The sequence below is a fragment of the Tasmannia lanceolata genome, unplaced genomic scaffold (genome assembly GCF_043159265.1).
Source record: "Tasmannia lanceolata isolate RefF3 unplaced genomic scaffold, GAP_Taslan_0.1 ptg000002l, whole genome shotgun sequence".
Classification (NCBI taxonomy): domain Eukaryota; kingdom Viridiplantae; phylum Streptophyta; class Magnoliopsida; order Canellales; family Winteraceae; genus Tasmannia; species Tasmannia lanceolata.
In genome coordinates, this window is record NW_027518679.1 from 54792924 (window position 1) to 54819630 (window position 26707).

The window sequence follows — 26707 nt, forward strand, 5'->3', positions numbered from 1 at the left end:
GCAAATAATCATAGGATTGTTAAATGTTCAAATAAATGTTATCCAAATAAAAAATTAAAAATGGGAACTCGTGTTTTTTCAAGCAAAACGGGTTTCAATTATGGTAGCAGCTCTCATAATCATATTTAGCTTTACGACCATGTGCATATACAATTATTTGCAAATAATAATTTATGTGTTCAAAGAGACAGAATGGTTTACTGCTTGAGGATAAATTCACCCCCCTTTAACGTTTTTCTTTCCTATTAAAACTTAAAACGAATAACGTTAAAGGGGGGATTTTATCCGTCAGAGGGGGGTATCATTTCCCAAAACAAAATGCGGCCATATTATCATATTGGCTACTAATATTGGCACTGCCATGATTTGATAATTGCACTAACTCATCATGTCTTTTATTATTTAAACAGCTGTCAGAGACTATTACAGTTCACTAAAAGCTTTCGGAAGCCAATTAAAAAAAGGAAAAGGGAAGTTGATTTTGTACAATTATTAATACATGGTAGTGCCAATATGAATAGCCATCATATTTTGTCATTTTACATTATTTTATCTTGTTTACAGAGTTGGTAATTGCACCCACTTGTTTTTGGATCACCCAAGCAGGGCAAGGAGAGAGAGGATACTGAAATCTCATATCCTCTCCGCGCTCTGCGTCCAGCATCCTTGGATTCTCGAATTGTGGTGCAGAACATGGCAAATAGGATGCAATCAAATTTAATATTTATTTTGAAAGTTGAAAGATTTATTAATAGCTGTAAATCAAATTTAGTATTTTAGTTTTCTGAATCAATTTGCTGAAATGGTTCCATCCAGGCATTTCAGCAAAAGCATTATTTTCCCATTACCCATTAGTTAAGCTGAACAAGATCAACTTAACTAATGAGCAAGGTTGTGATGAGTTTCACAAGGACACAATAAGAGAAGCTACTTCTGAGCAGATATAATTGGAAGTGAACATGTATTTCTAATACATGGAGCAAATTCACATTCATTGTACAGCAATCTTTAAGACAGATATACTTGCAAATTTATGAAGTGGGATGTAATTCTTTAACAATTTGAGAGGCTACACGTTTTGCAATTCTCCATTTGAATGAAATTTACAACAAATTGATGAAAACAAAAGGGACACAGAAATACAATCATTTTTTATACCTGTGAATTCAGAACCAGGTAGTCTAGTTTCCGGCTGCATTACATTCTTCCAGCAGGGTGACAAGATCATGCTCAGGGGCACTAATGGATGATGGAAGGATAAAGCGATTTGCGGGCGCCACACATGGCCTTGCTCCACTGCCATCAGATTCAAAGTGTGCTCCTTCTTTGACAACTGGCAAATCAGCCCTCCTCCTTACACTCACAGACAAGCTTTCCTTCCATATGGTTCCATCCTGAATATTGGAATGACAAAGAACTAGTTTCAGAAATATAGAACTTCACAAAACTAACAATATGTATTTTTTCCTTACCAACTACAATATTTTTGTTCAAGAAATATCACATATAACACAATTGGGAAACAATATTTTTTTCGATGACATAGGGTATCCCCACCCCAATTTTTTAGGGCAGGAGGGATGCGTGCAATCACTCGTAAACCACTTCCATCGGGTAAGCCCGGGGGATTCGAACTCGCGTCGATGAGGAGCATACCCATGACTTTAAGCCAAAGAGCCACATCCGTATGGGTTGGGCAACAATTTTTTTGTTCAAGAAATATCACAATTGAGCCACATTATTTTTGTTCAAGAAATATCACAAATAACACAATTGGGCCACAAACTGAAAAAATGAAGGAAAAAGAGGAAACAATATAGTTTCATTGTTTCTCAATAATGGAGCAGAGAAATTATAATAGATAAATAACTGGGATAACTTTTTATAAAAATTAGGGTTGTTTCCAAACCTTTTCTTCAATCATGGTGTGCTGTTTGAATATTGAGGAGGGTTGAGCACCTTGGATGTGTTAGTCATGAAATAGTTCATTCAGGTCCTTTAGGATTGGGATTCAGATGCAAAGAGTTCTGTGAGCTGGTTTACAATTTGGACAGTTTTTCCTCCTCTCCCATATAGAATCTATCTCATTAAGGCCACCCCACACCAAGCTGACAGGATAACTTTACTGCTGTTAAGAGAATGCCGGGGAATGATGAGACTATCATGGTGACATCATGGAAATGACTGGGAGTAATTTTAAGAGATATCGAACATGCATAAAAAGTGGGAGACTTGAGAGAGAAATTCCAAATGACTACATGAACTCATGAGTTGGTGCTATATAATGAATTCTTAGGTTAGAAACCAATGACATGGACGAGGAAAAACGCAATGGATTTCCAGATAAGAAGATAGTGGTTGAAGACCAACATGTAGAAAAGACAGAGAAATTATATGGCACCCATGCTTGTTTTACCATGGAAGATTACTAGCATCTTTGCACACTATTGGAGCATCTTAAGGACTGCCAGTCCTCATGATGTAGCTGAATGTACCATCAGATAGCTAGCCTTAATATTTGGATATTAACTTCCAAACCATCAACATGATGAAGGTTTTCTAGTAGCAGAGTACCTAAGCAACAAGTTGTTTCTGAATCTAGGAAGGTTTCTCTCTTTACCAAAGTTCTTTGGCTGCTGACAAAATTATTTTCATGTTCAGCTCGTGGGAATTCTACATGTCCATTGGCATTGGATAGTATTGTCTTCCCAAGAGCAAATCCCTTCATTACTCCAAGATCCATGGAGCAACCTGTTGAACCACTTCATTGTTCAACTCATCTTCATCATCCCACTGTGTGGTTCATTTCTTGTGGTCAATTTCACTATTAACAAAGCACTTCTGTTTTTCTCTGAATGTGTGAAGCATAGCGTATCTCTACACACGAGGAAGCTATTTTGTAACCAAGCTGGAATGGGCAGTGATAGATGAAAATAAAAGCTCATAAAATAACACTTTTAACTCGTTATCATTAGAAAATTTCTATTAATCAACTCAAGCTTCTAACAAGAACAATTAGAAAGAGAAATGAAAATGCATGATGTGAAGAACCATACAATTCAATGTGTAAACAGCAGACGACAGACAAATACATGCATGGCTGGTCCTTAAGCTTTGGAAATGAAGCCGGGCTGAAGGTCTTTGAAAAAAGAGAACTAGGTGGAAAATGCACTGTCCATTTCTATGAATGATGCCCTTGATGATCCTTCCTAACCAATACTTCTCAATGCGAGGACTCCCCTGACATGGACCAGAAACCAGAATGGTCCTTAATGTTCTCTTCTCCACACCCTTTAATACAAAGAAACTGTGAAAGGGACAATTGTGAAAGTAGCGAGGGAACTACTAGAGCAATATCTAGCAGAGGCATGAGCAATATTCAAAGAGCACAAAGAGCAATGATTACTAAACATTCATGATCTAATCATAGAAAAGATGCTTTCCCACAAAATTAGTACCATCATTCAGACCACAAAAATAAAATAGGAATTAAATGATATAAATGAAGTGGACTTCAAGGTTGACAAAACCAGTTGATTATAGAGTAAGTAATTGGTACCATTCAAAAAAAAAAAAGAAGGAGAGAGAGTCAGTAATTGGTTTGTGCTTACATTTAGTATTGAAGGTTCCGGTAATGGGTATTTAACTGGCTGGTCATTTTCAGGAGGCTCAAGTGGGTGTTCAATTGGCTTAAACTCTATCGCTACTTCAATTCCATGGGCAGCAACAGAACCTCCAATCTCTGCATTTGGAGGCAACACTTCACTAGCATCCTGTGCCATTCACGGACTTACTGTCAATACAAACATGGATAATCCCCATCTGAGAAAAAAAGAATGCACAGAAAAGATCTCTCCGTATAGTTAAGAAGAACAAGAAACAACAAGGCGAAAGTGATTTCTTCGAATAATTGAGGATTGAAAACCAATAAGAACAGGACACAATTAACAGCTAAAAGCAAATTCCTCAAGTTTAGAATAATCCATTCAAAGGATCAAGAATCACAAGTTTAGAAGAACAAGATGGTACAGTCACCTTTAATAACTCCTTGGACCAGAAAGAATCTATAACCACAACAAGACAAAGAATCACATCAAGCAAATTCTCTTTCTGTGGTTTTGAGAACAAAGGCAAGATTAACAGTTGAAACAATCGCTTCTTCGGATTTGAGAATCCATTGTCTAGTAGAACACAATAAATCATCAGCCGAAAAGCAATATATTCCAGTGTTTAAAAACGTGGATGCTGGTGAGAATGCGGGCAAAGAAAATCCTAGTTGACTTGGCATGACATGGCTGAGTACTAAGTTGATGTGGTCATAACTCGGGAGAGCCAAAGTAGTTTTGAATTTTGATTGACTTTGTAGGGTAAAACTAGGACGTTTTGATTGACTTTGTAGGGTAAAACTAGGACTTGGATAAGAGCACGACCAAGGTAAAAGGGAGTCAACTTAGGGGAATCCGTGATGACGCAGGGGAGTTTTGAAACTATGATATATTCACAAAATCAATGACCCAAGACCAAGGAAAGGATGACAACTTTTAGAATTGATTTAAGAAGAAAACACTACTAAAATTCGATTACAAGGTCTAATCAGTTCAAGAAAAATTCCAAAATTTCAGGACAGATCACCCACCTCAAAAAATCTAGGATCCAGAAAATCTATGAATAAATGAATAAGTCCAATCAAATCAAGATAAAGTTAGAAAATCAGCTCAAGAAAAATTCCAAATTTTCAGGACAAACCAACCACCTCAAAAAAAAATCCAGGACCCAGAATATCTACGAAATAATGAACCCAATAACTAAATGGATACCCTAACTAAATATATTGCGTTAATGCAATCTAGGACAAGAGATCTAGGATAATACAAAGCATATCAAAAGAACCCAAGAACTAAATATCTTGGGCAAAGGACAACAAATCTAGGACAAAGCAATCAAAGCCCAGAAAAAACCCAAGACACAGAAAACCAAAACAAACTAAAGGGTAAACAAAAGAATACAAGATATAGACAATGATAAAAGGATCTATTGCTTACTAAAGCGCTTTGGGACCGTCGATGTCCAGCTCTGCTGATAGAAAACCGAGAGAAAAGACCCACCATTTTCACTCCTTGGAAAATCAAAAGGAGGGTTTTGAATACCCTTTTTGTTTTCTTAGATTAGAGAAGGAGAAAATCCTTTCTGGGTTTTGAATCTGAGGTTGCTTGGTCTGATGGGTTTTGTTTGGATTCTCTGAATTTTCTTATATATGAGGAGTAGAAAAAGCTATGAGGATTAAAAGGACATTGAAGAGAATCCATTAACAGAAAAATAAACAGCAGGATGGAGTGGATAGAGAGAATTAACACCGACTAACCGACAATTTTTTTGTTTTCTCTGTTTTACTTACGTTGGTGCTCCACCTTCTGAAGACTAGAAAGCTACAGAACTACGTAAGAAGTTTCTCACTGTGTACACATTTTTCTACTGCAAAACAGGAGGCCGATATCCGCACTACCATATTTTGATAACGACACTACCCATTTTGTTAGTCTCTCATGGTTGTTACAATACTCAAGATGCTATCAACATCCAATAAGAATAAAGGCTGCTGTTGTTGGCACTACATGTTTTGATAATTGCACAAACTCACCTTGTATTTTCTTCTTCAATTAACTTCTAAGAGCTCTTTTGGGAATTGTAATAACTTTTGACAAATGGTTAAATAAGAAATTGTGCAATTACCAAAACATGATAGTGCCACTATCAGAGAATAAAAAGGTCCAAAACTATAGTCTTCTCTTCAGTGATAACATATAAAATCTCAAAATGACTTTTGCTTTTAGATCATGAATTTGTCACTGTGAGATTGGTTCATCATAAGGGCAAATTGGTCTTTTTGCACGATGGATTCCCCGTCATTGATCACAATATAATAAGAGGTTAAGAATCAACAAAGAAAAATACATTTATTTAATTATTTAATTAATATATCTTTTGATATTATCCATGTAAACAGGGGGAAAATGTGTCATTTTTATTCTACATGCATGAAGGGTAATTTGGTCATTTGATCTAAGGCTCTCTTCACTTGTTTTCTCGGGAAAGGAAAAGAAAATGTTTCCTGGGAATCTGACGTGGCATTAGGAAAAGAAATCCAGGGAATCTGTGCAGGAAAAGGTTTCCCTGGACTGTTTCCGAACTGTTCACTTGCACAGGAAAAGGTTTCCAGGGAAACTTGCTTGCCCTTCTTTTTGCACTAGTTTTCCTGGGAAACGAAATCCGAGTGTTTTTGGTCGGAAATGAAATCCCTAAGGCTCTGTTCACTTGTGTTCCCGGGAAAGCAAATCCCTGGAAAACAACCTCTTTTTTCCTTGACAAGACAGAATTCTGGTGTTCACTTGCTTTCCTGAGAAAGTAACAAGCCTAAGTGGAATATGTCAAATAATGACATGGAAATTGCCAAAAATGATGTGGAAATGTCTCTTTTCTCACAAGTGTGGGAAACCAAATCCCACTATTTTGGTCGGATTGCTTTCCCGGGAAAGCTAGTGAAAAAAGGTGGGCAAGCAGTTTCTCGAGAAACCTTTTCCTGCACAGTTCCTGCGCACGTGAACATGCGCGGGAAACCTTCTCCTACACAGTTTCCCTGGATTTCTTTTCCTAATGCCACGTCAGATTCCCGGGAAACCTTTTCTTTTCCTTTCAAGGGAAAACAAGTGAACAAAGCCTAAAGGGTGGGGAAATGGGCTTTTCCATGTCATTTTTTGACTTATTGTAGAAATTCCACATGTGTAATTCTATTTTCCCTGGAAAGCAAGTGAACACAAGAATTCTGTCTTGTCAAGAAAAAAAGAGGCTGTTTTCCAGGGATTTGCTTTCCCGGGAACGCAATTGAACAGAGCCTAAGGAAAATATAGGCCATGGAATGAGAAATCATCAAGGGCCTATATTTGTTATAATTTTCTGATTTAAAAGAGAATTTAATGATTACTACTTGTAAGCATGCCTTTTTTTAAACAAAGAAAAAACAAAGTTCTCGTATTTTTTCCCTCCTTTTAATGCAGCCACAAAAATGCCCTCATTCTTCTCCCTATTTACAAGCCTTGCCATTCTCCATTTAATAATGAAAACACCCTTTTATCTCCTCAAATTTAAGTTTGCATGCCATTGAGCCCTAAAACGAATATTACCTCTTTCCATTTTCATTTTTTTTTTTCAAAAGAAGCCCCAAATCCTATTTTCCCCCTAAAAAACCTTCTTCAAAAGGCAAGAATCAATCTAAATCAAAGATCCTTGGCCAAACATTCCATCTCCACCCAAAATCTCAAACAATCTCGCTTGCTTCTTGATTTTCAATCATTTCTTCTTCCCAGAACTCACCCAAATTCGTTTTTCTTTAAAAAAAACCCTAAAATCTTTTCAATGGATCCTCCCCAAAATTCCATACAAGGGTCGTCTAAAACAACATCTTCTTTGTTAGGTACCTTACCGATACGCCAAAAGCTCTAGAGCTGATGGAACGCGTTAGGCAAGGCCCTTTAAACCTGTCCCATACCAGGCTGGGTCCCACCCAGTCCCATACCTAGGCGGGCTCCCACTCAGGACCGTAACATACCACCACGCTTCTGCACCCGCCGTCCTCGGCGGCCTACTCTGTGACGGCTTTCACTTTGGCCTTTTTTCCAGGTAGCCCTTTTCACAGGTTGCCCCTTCTGTGACTCGAACACGGGACGTGGTGGTTTCTCTGATACCAAATGTTAGGTACTTTACCGATACGCCAAAAGCTCAAGAGCTGATGGAACGCGTTAGGCAAGGCCATTTAAACTTGTCCCATACCATGCTGGGTCCCACCCAGTCCCATACCTAGGCGGGCCCCCACTTAGGACCGTAACATTCTCATCCGAGAAAACCCCATAACTACAAGCTCTCTTCCCTCAAGCATTATTTCCTTATTTTCCTTTCTCTTTCTTGCATTTTCGCATTTTGCAACACTGGGGCAGCAACCTGACGCCATCTCGCAGCCTTCAAACAAGGTCTCTGAGACCCATCTCATATCATCTCCTTCTCCTTTGGCCATCTGACATCATTCGGCGGAAATCAAAATGGGGAAGGACTTAACTAGTCTCTTTTCTCTCATTTTTAGTATTATCATTATTTGCATATGATTATCTTTCCATAGGTAGAAATACTGCCTCCTGAATTATGCCAAATTCTTGTGAATAATCAACAGAAGAAAGTTTCATTGCATTCCATATCTTTTTACTTGTTTGTATTGTTGGAATCTCATTCATTACCACATTTGAGATATTTTGTCATTCTGTACTATTGAATCCCAACTTATCATCATATTTGGGTTTTTATTGTCAGTTTGGTGAATCCCCAATAGTCCGGTTCAGTTGATGTTTACTAAATACTAAATTTCTGCTTTATGCAAAACAACCAATCACCATAAAAACAATTCTTTGCTGCCTTGCACATTGAACTTTCACTTATTACATCTCTGATACTGTGTTTGACTCTAAAATCACTCTTACCATTAGGAAAGCAGTTCTTGTTGTTTACACTGTTGAAATTCAATTTGTCACCAAATTGCATATCACTTTATTACTCTGTATTACCGGATATTATATTCAAGTCTTTATTTACCATAGAAATCAGTTTGACACCATATCCTTGAACAGTTGTTCCTTATTTCATTCATAATCTTACCTCTAGATTCAAATTTAAATTCATAATCTTACTCACTCAAGCCTCTAGATTCAAATTTAAAATCGATCTCCCATTACTGAATTAAGATTTAAACTTTCAAACTTAAACTTTTTATAAGTTTTCACTACTTTACCTTTTAATATTTTAAGAAGCCAGATATTATCTTTTCTTGTCTTTTATTAAAGGGAAAAATACACTGAGACCCCATGTGGTTTCAATTTGTATAAGGTAGGCCCTTTTAGTTGACGGTTCGTCCACAAATTGAAGGGTTAGGATGATCCGATGGAGCTGATTTTTTGGGCACACCATATCTATGTCAGGGCCCATCAAATGAACGCTTTGGATCATCCAAACAATGTGGGCTCATACCCGAATCCAAACACTACCAAAAACACAATGGGCCCACATTGTTTGGATGATCCAAAGCGCACATTTGATGGGCCCTGACATAGATAGGGTGTGCCTAAAAAATCATCTCTTTTAAAACCATTTTTTTCTTAACTACTTTACCTTTTTATCTTGTAAGAAACCAAATATTATCTTTTCTTGTCCTTTATTAAAACTATTTGTCTTTCTTTTCCCCTTTGATAGAAGCCAAAAGTTTTCTTATAACTAACTGAGGTGAGAGGAGGCTAAAAAATGAGGAAAAGAAAAAGGGAGATGGTAAATTCGCACACTCTGTAGGATGATTCGCACCCTTTAACCTGAATTGACGTAAAAAAGAGTCCGACGTTAGCGCGTTTTAACTTCAATTCACATTAGCGTGTGAGTCATCCTACAGGGGGTGTGAATTTATCATCACCCAAAGAAAAACTAATCAAAAACTAATTTATTTCTCCATACTATTTAGCCACTTCTTACCCTCTCCTCAGTTCTCAAATCTCTTCTTCTCCCACCCTCCCTAGCCCTCTCTCTCACCATTTGATGAGCTAATATTCCATGGAAAGAAAATTCATGGTGGCCAAACATAGCTCTATGAATTTGGATTTTGAAAAATTAGAGTTAGGTTAGCCCTATGAATTGACAGGTGGCGTGAATTGACCATCAGATTCTTCAAATAGTCCTTGCTTGGAAGATGAGGCCCTACTTTCTTGGAGCTATTACGTTTTCTTGCACAACGGATCTAAGCTGTTCTGTTGGGCCTTTCTGTGGGTCCTGCTATGGATCTCCAGTGCCCAGATTAATCTTTGGTTACCTCATAGTAGACCTAGCAAACGGGTGGGCCGGGCCGGGTCACCCGCGGGTCACCCGCAAATTCGAACCATTTTTTAATTTAGGGAAATGTTAAAACTTAGGGATAATTACATTTACACCCCCTCTAGTTTCTGACACATCCACTTCAACCCCTATAGTTTAAAAAGTGACTAGTTTCGTTTTGTTTAAGGTTTGCCCTCTCAGCTGAAGGTTCGTCCATAGATTGAAGGGTTAGGATGATCCGATGGAGCTGATTTTTTGGGTACACCCTATCTATGTCAGGACCCATCAAATGACCGCTTTGGATCATCCAAATAATGTGGGCCCATACCCGAATCCAAGCACTACTAAACGCTTTGGATTCGGGTATGGGCCCACATTATTTGGATGATCTAAAGCGTTCATTTGATGGGTCCTAACATAGATAGTGTGTGCCCAAAAAATCAGCTCCATCGGATCATCCTAACCCTTCAATCTAAGGACGAACCTTCAGCTGATGAGGCAAACCTTAAACAAAACGAAACTACAAGGGATGTCTTTGTCACTTTTTAAGCTATAGGGGTTGAAGTGGATGTGTCGAAACTAGAGGAGGTGTAAATGTAATTATCCCTAAAACTTAAAAGTAGGGTATGGCCGGCACCGTGGGATGATCCAAACCGTCCATTAGATGGCCCACAACCTAAATAGGTTGTGCCCCAAAAATCATTTCAATAGGTTGATCCTAACCATCCGATCTATAGAGGGATAGGATCAAGTGATCAACCCTCTAACATTCAGTTCGGAGGGTTGGGATCAACCTATGGCGCCAGCCACAACCTATTTATATTCTATGGTGCCAGCCATAACCTATTTATAATTTTATACTGGGCGGAGAACTAGAAAGAAAGAAACCCTAAGTGGCGAAGTTAGGGCATAAAACTAAAAGGCATAAAAGACAAAAAAGTTTGGGTCTTTTTTAGTTTTTTAAAGAAATAATAAAAACCAAAAACCCGTGGGTTGACCTGACCCAACCCATGTTTTTGCGGGTTGGGTGGCCCGCGGGTCAATTTTGGCGGGCCACTAAAACCCGGACCCGTGCCCGCAAATTTGCGGGTGGGTCGGGTCAACCCGCGGGCACGGGTCTGTTTTGCCAGGTCTACCTCATAGTTACCTTGTAGAATAATGGTAAATAGCGTTTGGTTGTCAACCTCGTCACGGCTGCCATCCATTTCGTGCCCCACCAAAAAACTACAAAATTGTTGGGTTTTCTCTAGTAAAATCCAAGCCTTTACCTCTTCTGTCCCTCTCCCTCACTGAAATCCTTGCAAATATGATAGCAACTAAGGACTTCCCTGTCTTCGCTCTCCTTTACACCATCTTGTATTACCCACCATCTTGTATTCCCAACTAAGGACTTCACTAAGTCTTGTTTCCCTAGAAATTGAGATTCTATTTTGGTGTGAAACAAAAAATATGAAACATAGGTTTTTTTATATTTTGCAAAAACCTAAGATATGTACGCTTCTCTTGAACGTGAAGTGTGTGGCGGCTACATGAAGAGAGCTTGGGGCTTGAGAGAAAAGAGAGAGGGGAAGAGAGATAAAGAGTGAAAGAGAGAAAAAGTAAGGGAGAGAGAGAGAGAGAGATGCTGGGTCTTTTTCTTGAGTTTTCTCAAGTTCCTCTCGGGTTTTTTCTCAGGTTACTCTTGGTCTACGGTCTTGGGTGAGAGAAGCAAGGAAAGGGTTGCAGGTTTGTGGTTTCGGGTTGATCCCATTGTAATCCTTGTAATTTTTTTTTCTCATAGTGGAAGATCTTGTTCTAGCCCATGGATGTAGGCATCTTGGCCGAGTCACATAAAATCTCAGTGTTCATCTTGTGGCTTGCTTTCCTGTTTTACTTTTCTGTTTATTTGTGCACGAACGGATTGGATTTGCCCGGCAGATTTTCTCAACAAAAAAGAAAAATTAATAGAGGGGGAGAACAAGAAGAAAGATAATACAAGAGAAGGGAAGTGTTTCTATACCTTTGGTGTGTAAGTGGGTCAATCTCTGCCCCCGACATTACATTTCTGTTTATGCTTTCCTGACACATATCCTATAAACTGTTCCAATGAAAGAAGACAAGAGAAGGGAAGTAACAAACAAATGGAAAATAAAGGGAAAGCAAAGTTGGTTCTACTGGAGTAGCAATGAAAATATCCCCACAAACAGTGTTAGGAAACAGCACCATGTACAGTCAGTGTTACAAAGTGCACCAATTAGATAAGGGACAAATGCGGACCACGATGAAGGGACATGGATTGATGAAAGAGAAAACACCACCAGGCTAGGCATATGAGCACAAATATATGACTCTTAAGGTGGACACGCAAGAGAGTAAAATTTGAGTTGCATGAAATATTTCCACCACAATAGCAAGTACAGCTTCATTGCCCATATCTATTCAAATAATTTATGGAAAAGAACACTTGCCCACTGCATATGTCGCATGATGGAACTCATTATTGCATGACTAGATGAAAATTTATTTACAATGGATTTAAAGTAGTATATTCTAAAAAAAAAAGGATGTAAAGTAGTAATCACTTGCAAATTTAGAAAACCCAAGTAGTAGCCAATATTCGAATAACTTGCATACTTGCATGAACCAAGGCTAGTTTCTAGTGTTTAAACCACATATCATCTATGTATGTTATGTCTGAAAACTCTTGAAGATACATCATGAAGCATATTTAAATCATATCTACCTGATTGTAACAAACTTATTAGTACCATGCTTAGCCCAATGAGTTTTCAAGTCAACTGCATTAGAAAGGTCATCACCTTCAGTTGCAAGTCTCTCTAGAAGTTTTCCATATGCGCCATTACTCATTTTCCTTCCAGCAATGCGGGCCCCGGCCCTTGAGGAGCTCATTGGAAGAGGATATTCAGATATGTTTTTGGTACAACAGGAAGATTGCCATCCTCCCACACCCCATTTGTAGCATTGGCGAGGCACACCTGTGCACGAGCACACTGGTACAGGTAGGCAGGAAAAATCTAAAGGCGTTCCATTTATAACAATGTCAGTATTCCTCTCACGTTTTGCAGTACCATCCTTTTTCTTTGTAGAGATAGAGGGCTTTTGTTTTGACTCCTTCGGCTTCAAGACCTTAGAAGCAACATGATTAGGCCTCTTTATAGAAGGCCGCTGCCCCTTAATTTTAATATTTTTAGCATCAAACCCACCATTAGGTGATGCCTCTGCCGGAATGTCGCCAAGTTCCATTTCTGGGTTCACAGAATTTCTGTCTGGGAAATCATTCACTTTCCAAAAAGCAGCACAAAACTTGGAAACACCAGACAAACCATCTAAAACAGAGACACCAGGGACTGTAGTACCTGACATGGGTTCCAACACTGGATTCGTGCACGTGGACTGTTCTGTGAAGTTCCAATTTCTAATATCCAATCCATTTTTTTCTTCCATGCATGCCCACACTAAATACTATTGCTCAAAGAATTTCCTGCTCAGTCCATGAAATGAATTAAACTTGCATATTCTAAGTAATCACAACCAAACACAAGAATCTCCTCCCAAGAAAATACCACCAAGCTAAACGGCTATTGGAACACCATGAAACACCAGTTATGAATTAACCACAGAGAATTAACCAAACTTAATTAGGAACTGTGAAGTTCACCAAATCACCATTAAGTCTGAAAACAACTACATACAATTTGTTCATAAACAGCATAAAAACAGATCTTGATCACAATGAAACTCTCAAGACACAAAACAATCTTAGTTCTAAAACAGACATCCAGAATAAATGCTAAAAAATACAGAATCCAATTTTGAGGACTAATAGATATACCAGGTGGATCGTTGAGAAACTTCCACATTTCGAAAGACAAAATACCTACTTCCAAACAAAGATGCACTTGTCAGAGTATTGAGGTATTTAAAGAGTACATTGGAGTATGGACTCCACCATGATCCTTATATTGTTGTATCAGGATATAATGACGCGAAATAGAATTTCAGATTCAAAAGAAATTAAATCCACTAGTGGATATGTTTTCGCTATGAGTGTGTTGTTGTGCTTGGAAGTCTCCTAAGCAGGACCTGTAGAGCACATTTCACTATGAAATATAAGTTCATTAAGTTTGTTGAGGTAGACAGATCAAAAGAAGGAACAAAATCAGATTGGCTTAAGAATCTGTTTGTAGATATCCATCTGTGGAGTAAGCTTCTTACTATCTCAATTCAATGTGATGCCCAAGCTTCTATAGCAAGGCTACTCGTAGAAGATATAAGAGTAAATTCAGACATACACATCTGAGGCACAACAATTTTGGTGGAGTAATTGCAATTGATTTTGTTGAGGTAGAAAAGAAACTTAGCCATTTCACCGACCAAAGGACTCGCTAAAAGGCTAGTAATTGAAAAATAAGAGGTATGGTGTAGAAAACAAAGATCAAAGCACAAAGCTCTGATATACTTGTTGAACAAAGAGATCAAAGAAACAACCAACAAGAAGCAAAAACCCAAAAAACAAGGCAAAGGCTAGGAGAGAGAATCTCTTCATATTGGATTAATAATTCAATGAATTACACCGAACTTCTCTTAAGTTTCGTTAAAGCACTTGCTTTATACTTTTTTAGATATCGACAAAGTATTGGCCATATTGGCGGAAATGTACACTACTTAGGGCCGATATGTGGCGATATTTACTGATATGGATGATAAATGTAGCCGATATGTATTGGTTCGGCCTTAGGCCAATACAATGACTGATGGCGATATTTTGAACCATGGTTTGAACTAGTTGTCAAACCCCTAAACCTAACACATGGTATAACAGTTGGGTCATGGATTTAAGCTAGAGAAACCAGAGAACTTCATGGACAATAACACATAGTTCAAAGAAAAGAACAACAAACACACAGTTCAAATAAAAGAAAAAGAAACACATAAAATTGGTATCCATTTTGGTGAAATTATAACCCATTACAGCATTAGCTCGTAAAAGAAGCAGCAGATATGGAATATTAACGAATTTTAGCCATGAGAGCACGGAAAGAAACAGAGAAAAAAAGAAAAACACTTGAGGGACTGCTTGGATTGCAAAAAAAACTTTTCTGACAGAAAAAAATTTCTTGGAATTTTTTTTTTAATTTACACAATATAGAAGGAAATGATATGATTATAGTTATTTTATATAGATATCATAGGAAATTGAAGGTCCATCTACATAAAAATTGAATAAGTTCGGTTCAAGTTATCTTTTTCCATGTGTTAAAAAAGTACATATTTTTACAAACATTTTTCCTTTCCAAACTTTTCCAATAAATTCCTGGAATCTAAACAGATATCAAAATCCCACAACAGAAAATACTCAAAACGCATGGAAACAGAAGTCAATTTGCAAAACCCACTGGATTAAACCATCTGGGTCATGGATTCCAGGAACAAAAAGTCAGTATCCATAGCAAAAACTTATAATACATCATGAAAAACCCAAATAGAACTTGAAAAATAGACACCCATCACTGCAAAATCCAAAATTAAGCAGTACAAGTTGAGTGATCAAGATTCCACAAGTACCAAAAAAAAGCACACATAAACAAGAAGAAAAAGGAGAATTTTCAAGCTTAAGAGAAAAAGACTTACAGAAGAATAATCGTGAGCTGTTCTTATTCTTCCCCATCCCCTTCTTCTTCATCTTTTCACAGATTTAAGTTTCAATTTCCACTTTACAATTTACATGTTATTTCTGTTTGGGCATGGAACTGTTCAGAAAAGGTTCTGTTTCTTTTCTTAGCAAGTCTTTATTACCATAAAATACTGTTGTGCCGATGGTGGATGGTGGAGAGTAAGTCTATTTGGATCTTCCATATACAACTTGATAGCCTCACAGATTTGATCTAGATCGTCCATCTAGTGCACGCACACAATTGTGATATAAATTCTCTACGATCGAACATCCGAACCGTCTGATCAAATTGATAATTAAGCAGTTAAGGAATACTAATGCCACAACTGTTGCACTTAACATGCATGTTAAGGCATGTTAAGAACAAGGTTTTAAATTTCGTCATCATGAAAATGAAATGAAAATGTTTGGATTACCCTATAAATTTCGATAAAAATATTGTAAAATCATGAAATTTATGAAAACACATGCAAATGAAAGAATTTTAAGATACAACTTTAGAAAATGCTATAATATGGAGAGATTCAAACTTGGAATCTATCGCATAATCAAAGACAACTATTCATAATGGTTTTAAAATATTGAACTCTAGTGTCTGTACATACTACATTTCACATGTAATTCCTAATACGAACATCACAATTCATATGAGATTTTATATGATGTGTGCGAGTGGAACCTATTTTATTGGATGACGTTAACCCTCCGATCTACAGAGAGACTTTCGTAGGCAATGGAAATAGAAATAATTTGGTCCTTTGATGTCGATTTTAGTGGAAATTTAAAACTATGGTTGCTCTCACAGGCTCACTTTTCAGCAGATTCTGTCTTGTTCATTTAATTCATTCGAGGTGGCTGCTCTCACATGCAACAGCCAACAGCCTAGCCGTGAAATGCCTTCTGCAATGGTCCCTAGAAAACCCTCTTGTATGAGGCTAAATTTTCAAACAGATGCCATCACAACTAAGCCATAGAAGGTTTGGGAAGAGTCAACCCAGAAATGACCCATGTCTTTATACCCAATCAATATATAGCTTCAGAGGAGAGTCTAACCGGCAAACGGTGGTCCACCAGTCACAAAAGGAAAAAAAAAATGATCCAAGATTTGATTTGATTGGGCTATATTGAGTAGTTGGGTTAGATTAGGCTAGTGAATTAGATTAGGTTTATCTCTTTCCCTTCTTATCATGATCTTTTTCTATGTTTATCCCTATGGGTGTTTTATATAAACACACATTAGGGCTCTTTGTAAAGAATCTAAGAAATCCAAGATTAATATAATTTTCTATTATTTTACATGGTATCAAAGCATAATGATCCTCTGCCCTGAGCACAACAGAGAGTATTGTCTTCCTCCGGCGGACGGCCGCTGAAGCCGTTCGCCCGGCCCAAATCTCTTTGCCTTCTTCCGCTCTCTCTTAATAGCTCTTATACCATGTAAAATAATAGAAAATTATATTAATCTTGGATTTCTTAGATTCTTTACAAAGAGCCCTAATGTGTGTTTGTATAAAACACCCATAGGGATAAACATAGAAAGAGATCATGATAAGAAGGGAAAGAGATAGACCTAATCTAACCCAACTACTCAATATAGCCCAGTCAAATTAAATCTGAGGAGATTTGATCTTAATCTGATTTTATTCTCTAACAAACATTATATCGGCCTAGAAAGAGGCTTCTCTTTGGATATTATGAGTCTTTTTTTTTTTTTGAAAATTTACCTTTGAAATAAGGGCCCGTTTGGATACCTCATATTTTGTATTTGGATTTGGAATTGAGTTTTGAATACAAAATGAATAGATCCGGCAGCTCATGTTGAGGGAGACAGAGAGGGTAGGGGTACTTCCTACTAGAGGGGAGAGGTTGAGGAGCCAAGAGGGTGAAGAAAACTGCTAGATCTGTGGATTTTAGTTATTTTATTAAAAGTTTTATTCCTGGCTTTTTTTAGCACACTTGTCACATGACACATCCTTAGTGTCCCATTTTAAGGGAAACACTCCTTTTCCATTATCCATTTTGCAAGCTCCAAATCCGTATTAGCACAACCATGTTTTGATGTTTATACTAACACATATCTTTTATTATTTAAAAAGCTCTCACTATCCAACTAAAAAGAAAAGATAAGCTGCAGGTGTGCAATTATTAAAACATGGTTGTGCCGATATCATTTCCCTCTTTCTTTATTTTTTCAGAAAATATATTTCCTGCAATCCAAATGGGCACTCCGGGAATGATAAATTCGCCCCCTCTTTTTCCCGCTTCACCCCCCTTTTCTTACCAGTTTCATATTACAATACAACCGAAGTGGTGAAAAAAAAAAATGTAAAACCTCCCTCTCCGTCTCTCTTCCTCTTCAAAATACTTCTCATTCTCTCCTCGACTATGTAGACCTGCATAAATCACGAATCATCCCTCGCCCAAATCTTTATCTCCTCTAACCATTTTATCCCGGATCTGTTGTGGGGAAGGAATCCTTGCTCCACAATTTCCATCTCGCTCGACGTATTCTCAAATGAAGGAAAAAAGGTAAGGAAACAGTGACGTAAAGAAACCCTAAAATGGCGACACTACTATCGAACGGAACGGTATCCGTTATAGAAGAAGATCCAGAGGAGAACAACGGTGTTTCCCCTGTAAATTTCGGAAGTTCTGAAACCCTAGATCAAATACAAAATCTCACTGATGTTGGGGCAATGACTCGCCTCCTTCACGAATGCATAGCTTACCAGCGCGGGCTAGATCTCGAACTCGAAAATCTCCTTTCTCAAAAACCAGATCTGGAGAAACAGCTCCTCAGCCTCCAGAGATCTGCTCAGATCCTCGAGATTGTGAAAGCAGATTCCGATTCCATGCTTTCAAGCATCAGATCTACTTGCGATCTCGCAGATCAGGTCTCTGGCAAGGTCCGAGAGCTCGATCTCGCGCAATCTCGTGTTCATTCGACTCTCTCTCTCATAGATGCTATAGTTGAAAGAGGAAATTGCATAGATGGAGCAAAGAGAGCTTTAAATTCTGAGGATTATGAATCCGCGGCCGGATTTATCCAAACTTTCCTTCAGATCGATGCAAAGTATAAGGATTCTTCAGATCAGAGAGATCAGATCCTTGAATCTAAGAAATTGCTTGAATCGATTGTTCGGAGGAGATTATCGGCGGCCGTTGATCAACGCGATCATCCGACGATTATTCGATTCGTCAAGCTTTTCTCGCCGATAGGGCTTGAAGAAGAGGGATTACAGGTATATGTGGCTTATTTGAAGAAAGTGATTGCTTTGAGATCTAGGTTAGAGTTTGAGCATTTGATGGAGCTTGTGGAGCAGCAGAATCTAGGGCAGAGTCAGGTGAATTTCGTTGCTTGTCTTACGAATTTGTTTAAAGATATTGTGTTAGCTGTAGAAGAAAATGATGACATTTTAAGGAGTTTATGTGGAGAAGATGGGATTGTTTATGCTATATGTGAGCTTCAAGAAGAGTGTGATTCGCGAGGTTCTATGATCTTGAAGAAGTATATGGATTATAGGAAACTCGCTAGGTTAGCGACGGATATCAATTCTTATAGCAAGAATTTGTTATCGGCTGGGACTGCGGATGGGCCGGATCCGAGAGAGATCGAATCGTATTTAGAAGAGATACTGTCTTTGACACAGTTGGGTGAGGATTACATGGAATTCATGGTGTCAAAGATCAGGGGATTGAGTTCTGTTGATCCGGAGTTGGGCCCACGAGCAACCAAGGCGTTTAGAAGTGGGGCGTTTAACAGAGTGGTTCAAGATATTACTGGATTTTATGTCATTTTAGAAGAATTCTTCATGGTGGAGAATGTGAGGAAGGCTATAAAGATCGACGAGCATGTGGTTGATAGCCTCACAACGTCAATGGTTGATGACGCATTTTATGTTCTGCAGAGTTGCTGCAGAAGGGCTATATCTACTTCGAATATCAATTCGGTACTTGCCGTTTTGAGCGGCGCAATGAATCTGTTAAGCAATGAGTATCAGGAGGCCTTGCAACAGAAAATGAGAGAGCCCAACTTGGGTTCAAAGCTGTTCCTCGGGGGTGTTGGCGTGCAAAAGACTGGGACAGAAATCGCAACCACTCTGAACAATGTGGATGTGAGTAGTGAGTATGTCCTGAAACTACGGCAAGAGATTGAGGAGCAGTGTGCAGAGGTGAGTAACTCATTACTTTCCTTATGCTCTTTACAAAGAATGGGGACTAGCTGCCTTCATGAAACTTGGATATGTTTTCTCATTGAATTCTATGCTCATGCATTTTTGTGTTGAACTTCTCATGATTTTCCATGGGTGTAGAAACATGCTATAACAAATTATTTTTTGCATAAATTCTTTCTATGAGTCATATCAAGGGTAAAACTGTTACATATATATGCATATATCATCTCTGAAGCTCACACAATACGACAAGATTTATGCAGTTTGGCAATGTGCCTATGTCCACAGAGGAGACAAGAAGATTTCCGCATGTCGCCTTCCATGCAGTTTACTGTATCCTAGAAACAATCAGATATCCTTGCTAAAGCAAAAGAAGCCATGCCGTCAAAGCCATACTTTTCATTTGATTTGCATGATTGTTTTTCTTTACCTATATCTATGTTTTTCAGCTGATTTGAGTCAATTCCAGATGAGACCTCCTGGATAGACTTTTGGCTGTCTTCATTTTCTGATGGTGATCCTGTGTCATCTAGCTCACTTGCTGTGATTGTTTTCCTCCCTTACTGTCTACCAGCATCTCAAACTCAACCCTCTTTAAAGTAATTTGTATCGCTCTAAGCTAGATTCGTGCGCACATGTTAGGCAACCATTTTTTTTACAGGGGAACAGTTGACTATCTTCCCTGTCTAGATTTCTTCTTGGATCTTGGTGTCAATTGATTTATGGGAATTTGGAGCATAATATGGGTTCTAATTCAAATAAAACAGCAATATCCATTCCCAAATCAGCATTAACTTAACATAAATAATTAAACTCAGCTAGGGTTTTCAGAGAAAGTTTTAGCTTAAGGGGTTTCAAAGAAATTTTTAGCTTTAGAGTTCATCAAAATAAATTAATTTATCCAAACATGTTCCATACAATAAGTCTTAAAAGAAAACAACAAATTAATGGGAAATAAAATCAAATCTCTATTAAAAATCTATCATAACAATCGGATCTATAAAAGTCCAACAACTATGGCCCAAATGATGCTCAATAGGGGTAAGAATATAGTGAGTGATAATATGATCCGGGTCGGGTATCAAAGGTGACAAGGGTATGACTGATGAGGGGAAATAAAGGTATAAATCTGATGGGAATGTTGAAGGGGTAGGGAATATGGGGTTAGGCTGCTAAAATGAATAGAATGTGATCCATACCTGGGAATGATGGGCTGGGCTTCATGCCTTGATCGTACGCTTCAGGTAATGTTTGAGAGGGGAAAGAGAGAAAGCTAGATTGGGGGAAAGAAAGATTGATCACAACCAAGGTAAAGAGAGAGGGACAGAGAGAGTGAAAATTAAGATCCAAAGAAGGGAAGGGGGAGCGGGGAATTGCAAATGTAGCCGAGAGAGTGAAGGAAAGAAGAGAGAAATAGGAAAGAAAGGAAGGAAAGGGGAAGAAATGGGGCGGTTTTAACCCTAGCTGTAAGTGTGAGAGGGGAAAGAAGAAGGAGAAAAGAACACGAGAGGGGGTGGTCACACGTAGCAGAGAGAGTAGAAGAGGAGGAGAAAAGAAAGAAAGGGGAGGAAAGAGAAGCTTAATGCGCGGGGTGGGGCGGGGGGGGTGGTATAGATAAGTGGTGGTCCATAAGGGGGCTAGCCAATGGGAAATAAGAAGGGAGTAAGAGGGTCTTAAGGGATTAAGTGGTGGGCCGGGGGTAGCCAATAGGAAATAAGAAAGTGTTAGATGTTTAGTGGTGGGCCATGGTCAGAGGTCCAATAGGGTTACAAGACCTTTTAAGTGAGTTTGGGCTTAGTGGTCCATGGGTTGATGCGGACATCTCCACATCTAGGAAACATGAATTAAAATAGTAAAAAAGAACCAAATAAAGAAAAGCAAACAAAACAGGTCCTTAACTACTCTAAACCTACGGCTAAATCACATCATTAACTTGCATTTGACCTCATTCTACTTGTCCTTTTCAAAAGAGTCTTGCTCATGCATTCTGCATTCTCGTTTTGTTGTGTGGTACCTAGAGCTAGACGCGAATGATGCCTTTGTTCTTGCATGATTCCACAAATTCTGTTCTCATGTACCCCATTCCATTATTTGACGTGAAGTATTTCAACTGATGTTCGATCATCTTTTCAACTTTTGCTTTCCACTTCTTGAACGTAGTGGAATTTTACGATTATTGCTTTAGAAAGTTAATACAGACCTCCCTTGAGTAATTGTCTTTGAAACACAATAAGGTGCCCCACCTTTGGATGGTTCTGACATTGGCTCCCAGACATTGAAATGTACATGATTGAGAACATCCTTGCTTGAATGAGATGCAGCTTTAAAACAAACCCTACGCTGCTTCTCATAAATTCAATATTTGCATAAATCTAATTTGCGGGCTTGAACACCCTTCAATTTTCGCTTTAAAGTTCCATCAAGCCCCCTCAATCATGATCTATGTGCATATGCCACAAATTTGTGTCATTGGTATTGGACTTTGCAGGTGGAGAGATTGCATTTCCACCTGTAACTGTGTTCCTAATGCAAGTCCATCCCCTGGAATCTCTACATTGGTCCTCAATCGCTCATTAGACTAGGCTTGCCTTTGTTTGTGTCATTTGATAAAGGTGTAAGGGTAGGGTAGCTTAGTCATTTTGGTTTATTCTCATATTTTTTTTATGTCCTAGTGGTTAGCAGGGGCATTTTGGTTATTTTATTAGTGCTAGTGGCATTTTAGTCATTTGATCTTAGCTAGGGATATTTTAGTCTTTTTACAATGTAATTGGCTATAAATAGCCACTTTCCCACCATTTTGTAGTTAGACTTTGATTTTGAAATTGAATGAGAGTTTGGGCTAGATCTAATATCTGTTTTGAAATTTGGGAGGGAAACCTCTTTCACAAGAGGAATTTCTTGTAAAACTTGTCCACGGGAAGGGGAGGCTTTGAGCTTGAACCTTAAGCTCTTTTCTTCACATTCATCACTATTTCCTTGAATTGCAAGGATTGTCGATTCTTCACCAATGCTGATCATCTCCTTGATCAGTTCAAAGCCATAAAGGAAGCTCATGGAATGAAGGATTTGTCTAGAAGCTTATCAAACTTGCAAGTTGGTGGAATTGAAGAGTTTTGTGATTTTACTGTGAAAAATCATTTCGTCTAAAGTAAATCTGTAAGTAGCCTGTAATCCTCTGAATCTTCTTTCATTTATGATGAAAATGTGCCTGAAAATCTGAACGAAAGCTGAGAAACCTAGTGAGAATCGGACTCAGATCCTCCCAATGCTGTCCGTGTAATTCAGTTAACTTTCTAGTCCTTTATCTCTTCAACGATTGATCCTCTTCGTTTTCAATTTTGCTTTAACTTCACCTCATCTGTCTTCTCATCTTATCTACAAAAGCCAATGAAAAGGAAATTAATTATCTTCGTCTATGATCAATCCAACAAGTCACATTTCCAAATTAGTTGACAAGATGACTAAATCTTCTCTTAAGCTCTCAGTAGCGAGTTTTAGCCTCTCGTTAATTGGAATCTCCAAGTATCCCTTTTGATTGGATCCTCAAGTTACAAATTTGAGCTCAAGTTGTTTGCTGTGAACATGACCCACTTTATGAGTTCATAATGTTTGTGAATTTGTGGAAATCACAAGATCTGAACCTGCAAACTGATTTTCAAGTTTGCTAAAATAGAATCCCTTTCTTGGAGCTGCAAGAAATCAGTCAAGGAATTGGAAATTTGTACTGTAGCCGATACTTTTGGAACTCATCTCCTGAGTTGTATGTGTCCTCTCATAAAAGTTTACTTGTTCCTTAGACAACAGCGTCACTACAGAGCCTAATACTAGTTATGAACTGGTTTGAAATTGCCTCAGCCGAATGCTTGTGCCTGCATGAGAATTGGTAGTTCTCCATTCCATTTGAACTGTAATTGTGACTTTTCTTAACTAAGTGCTTTGTGCGACACGATGTTGTATAAAATCTTATCTTGTACAGAGATTCCTATCATCATTTGATGTGCAAATGCTCAGTTACAAGTTCACCTAAAAGCTGAGAATGGCAGATAGCTTCATTGTCTGAGTGCTGACGATAACTGATTGAATGTCTCTTTGTAAGCGCATTTTATGGGCTGTTGTTTAAATAGTCAGCAGCTTTTGATGAATTTGGACAGATGTTAGTGAATGTAACTCCAACTGAGACTGCCATATTAGTTAAGCAGATCATTCCCAAACTGATTTTCTGTCAGTGCTTGTGGTCATGTTAGATGGATGTTATTTGAGTAGAGCTGTATGTTTGCACATGGTTTTAAATTTCGGCTGAAACAAAACGAAATGGCCGAAATGTTTCGATTTCGGCCAAGACCGAAATGAAATTCACATGAAGTTGTTTCTTTACAAGATTTCGGCGAAATTTCACCGAAATTCTGAAATTTCGCCGAAATGTCACCGAAATTTCAGTTGAAATTTGATTTCTAGCCTTTTTAAAAAAAAAATCCACCGAAAATTTAAAAATGTGCACCGAAATGTTATAACTTCCACCGAAATATATGAAATTTCAACAGAAATAGCCGAAATTTCAACCGAAATTTACACCTAAATTTTAGACATTTCGGTCGAATTTAAAAAATAAAATGAAATCATTAACATTTTTTTACATGATTTCGGCCGAAACCGAAATTTAAAACCTTGTGTTTGCATTCTCAGTGGATTCACTGAAGAGATTTGTTTGACAGTAAGAATACTCTTGGTTCATACAAGTTTTCTTAATAAGTTTTGTTGTTTCTCAAAAATAAAATAAAAATAAATTGCTGGGGGGTGATGTATTCCCTAGTGCCTTTGGTGACCTTTCTCCTAGGTGTCTTGGACACTCCTCTCACTACATCAATTCATATGACATTCATCTTTCCCTTTTCCTTTTCTTTTCTTCTTCTTTAGTGCTTTACTTTTGACTTGTAACAATTTTTCAGATTGTATAGTGTGTTCCTATGACTTGTAACAAGTATTAACATCGTATACAATGTTCCTAGGCATGGTTATGTGGTTAACTTTCACACTTACGTTCTCCATATGAATTTTCACACATTTTGTCTATTTATCCTCTTGTACCACAAATATTATTGATTTTTCTGGAAGTAACAATATCCAAATGTAAATCTTTTTTTTTTTTTTTGAAAATGGTTAAACTTTATCCTATCCCACTGATGATGCAACAGATTACAAAACTGTAAATGTAAATCTATGCATGATTACCAGAATATCCTTTACGCTAATTAGTAAAATGACTGCTTCCCTATTCTTGCTTCTAAGATCAGTTCCGCAATGCACATTGCACATTCTACCTTTGATTATATATTCAGCCTGTGCCATTGCCAACCTTTTATCTGCATTTGTGTGGCTGCCCGTTTTCTCTTTTGTGCAACTTTGAAGAAATCATCCTTTTATTTTATAACTTGATCATCATGATGGAAATTTATCCAATCATCAGGTGTTCCCAGCACCAGCTGACAGGGAAAGGGTGAAGTCTTGTTTATCCGAACTGGGTGAAATGAGCAACGGGTTCAAGCAAACCTTAAACGCGGGCATGGAGCAACTGGTGGCAAGTGTGACACCACGCATCCGCTCAGTATTAGACAGTGTGGGAACCATCAGTTATGAGCTGTCCGAAGCCGAATATGCAGAAAATGAAGTGAATGATCCTTGGGTCCAAAGGCTCCTTCATTCAGTAGAAACCAATGCCGTGTGGCTTCAACCCACAATGACAATGAACAACTATGATGTTTTTGTTCATTTGGTTATAGATTTCATTGTTAAAAGACTGGAAGTTATTATGATGCAGAAAAGGTTTAGTCAGTTGGGGGGTCTTCAACTGGATAGGGATGTGAGGGCGCTCGTGAGCCATTTCTCGGGGATGACTCAGAGGACAGTGAGAGACAAGTTCGCTCGTCTTACTCAGATGGCGACCATTCTAAACTTGGAGAAGGTATCTGAGATATTGGATTTCTGGGGTGAGAATTCAGGGCCCATGACATGGCGTCTCACCCCTGCCGAGGTGAGGAGGGTGTTGGGTCTTAGAATTGATTTTAAACCTGAAGCAATTGCTGCTCTTAAATTGTAACGCCTTATGTTTGTATTTGTTTATTAGTCGTCTGGTTTTGCTCTCTCTCTCTCTCTTGCCTTCCTCTCCTTGTTTTTTTTATCAATAACAGGCAAAACACTAGGTTAGATACTTGCCTCACAGTCAAATTAGTACAACTTATGCCATCTCATAATTTATCAATGAATGTAAGAAAATTAGACATCAAATCTCTAGTCTCATCAACAGTATTTTGTTTCTTCTCTCACTTATTACCTTGTGGGTTTCATTCTCTCATACCCAGGATGCACATGGTTGGGAAGTTTAGGTTCTCTTCCTTTTGGATTTTGAGATTTGATTTTTTTGAGTCCGAAACTCATTATTGGGCTCAAAATTATTTAGACCCCGATTTGTTTTGGGCTCAAAATTATTTTGTTTTGAGAACTGATTGGGCTCAATATTAATTTTGAGTACGATAATCAGTTGGGCAGTGATAAATCGACTCCCAAATATCTTAAATCGGCTCCCAAATTTCTTAAATCGACCCCATGTGTCTATCTCTCCTCTTTCTCTCTCTAACCCAGAGGAGAGAGACACATGGAGAGTCGATTTAAGATATACGGGGGTTGATTTATCACTCCCTTAATCAGTTTTGGACTCACCATTAGTTCTCAAAATTCAAAACAAAACAAAAAAACAATGATGCTCCGTCTGTTCCGCACTCCACCACCATTTCCATCAACCAGATGAAGGGTAGTTTGGAATTAGTAAGCCATTACTCTAACACAATATTGTAGGCTAAGACGGGTGTGGAGACTAGCCAATCTTATGGATGAGATTAAAGATCAAGGTATGCAAGGTACTATCTTTTTTTTTACCACTCCTACGGGTGCCCCCACTTTGACTATAAGC

The 26707-nt window shown here is 38.2% G+C and overlaps 2 protein-coding genes and 1 pseudogene across 4 annotated transcripts; 1 reads left to right on the forward strand and 2 right to left on the reverse strand.

Moving 5' to 3' along the window:
* Nucleotides 1–944: 944 nt before the first annotated feature.
* Nucleotides 945–5389, reverse strand: LOC143887126 (uncharacterized). 2 transcript variants are annotated; one of them, XM_077391239.1, is made up of 3 exons: nt 5043–5389; nt 3612–3793; nt 945–1394 (listed from the first exon to the last, which is right to left on the reverse strand). In XM_077391239.1, exons 2-3 carry the CDS (start codon nt 3780–3782, stop codon nt 1182–1184), a joined length of 384 nt encoding a protein of 127 aa, XP_077247354.1. In that variant the 5' UTR covers nt 3783–3793; nt 5043–5389; the 3' UTR covers nt 945–1181. The 2 variants fall into 2 exon arrangements, with proteins under 2 accessions (XP_077247354.1, XP_077247348.1); XM_077391233.1 differs by having other exon boundaries at nt 3612–3773; nt 5043–5379.
* A 6956-nt stretch (nt 5390–12345) lies between these two features.
* LOC143879381 (protein BASIC PENTACYSTEINE7 pseudogene) lies at nt 12346–15706 on the reverse strand (annotated as a pseudogene). The gene is made up of 2 exons (XR_013251234.1): nt 15526–15706; nt 12346–13375 (listed from the first exon to the last, which is right to left on the reverse strand). The product of XR_013251234.1 is annotated as a protein BASIC PENTACYSTEINE7 pseudogene (transcript).
* Nucleotides 15707–17874: 2168 nt separating this feature from the next.
* On the forward strand, nt 17875–25882 carry LOC143879387 (conserved oligomeric Golgi complex subunit 4). Its single transcript, XM_077381746.1, has 2 exons — nt 17875–19740; nt 25208–25882. The coding sequence occupies exons 1-2, from the start codon at nt 18130–18132 to the stop codon at nt 25835–25837; spliced, it is 2241 nt and encodes a 746-aa protein (XP_077237861.1). The 5' UTR covers nt 17875–18129; the 3' UTR covers nt 25838–25882.
* The last annotated feature ends 825 nt before the right edge of the window (nt 25883–26707 follow it).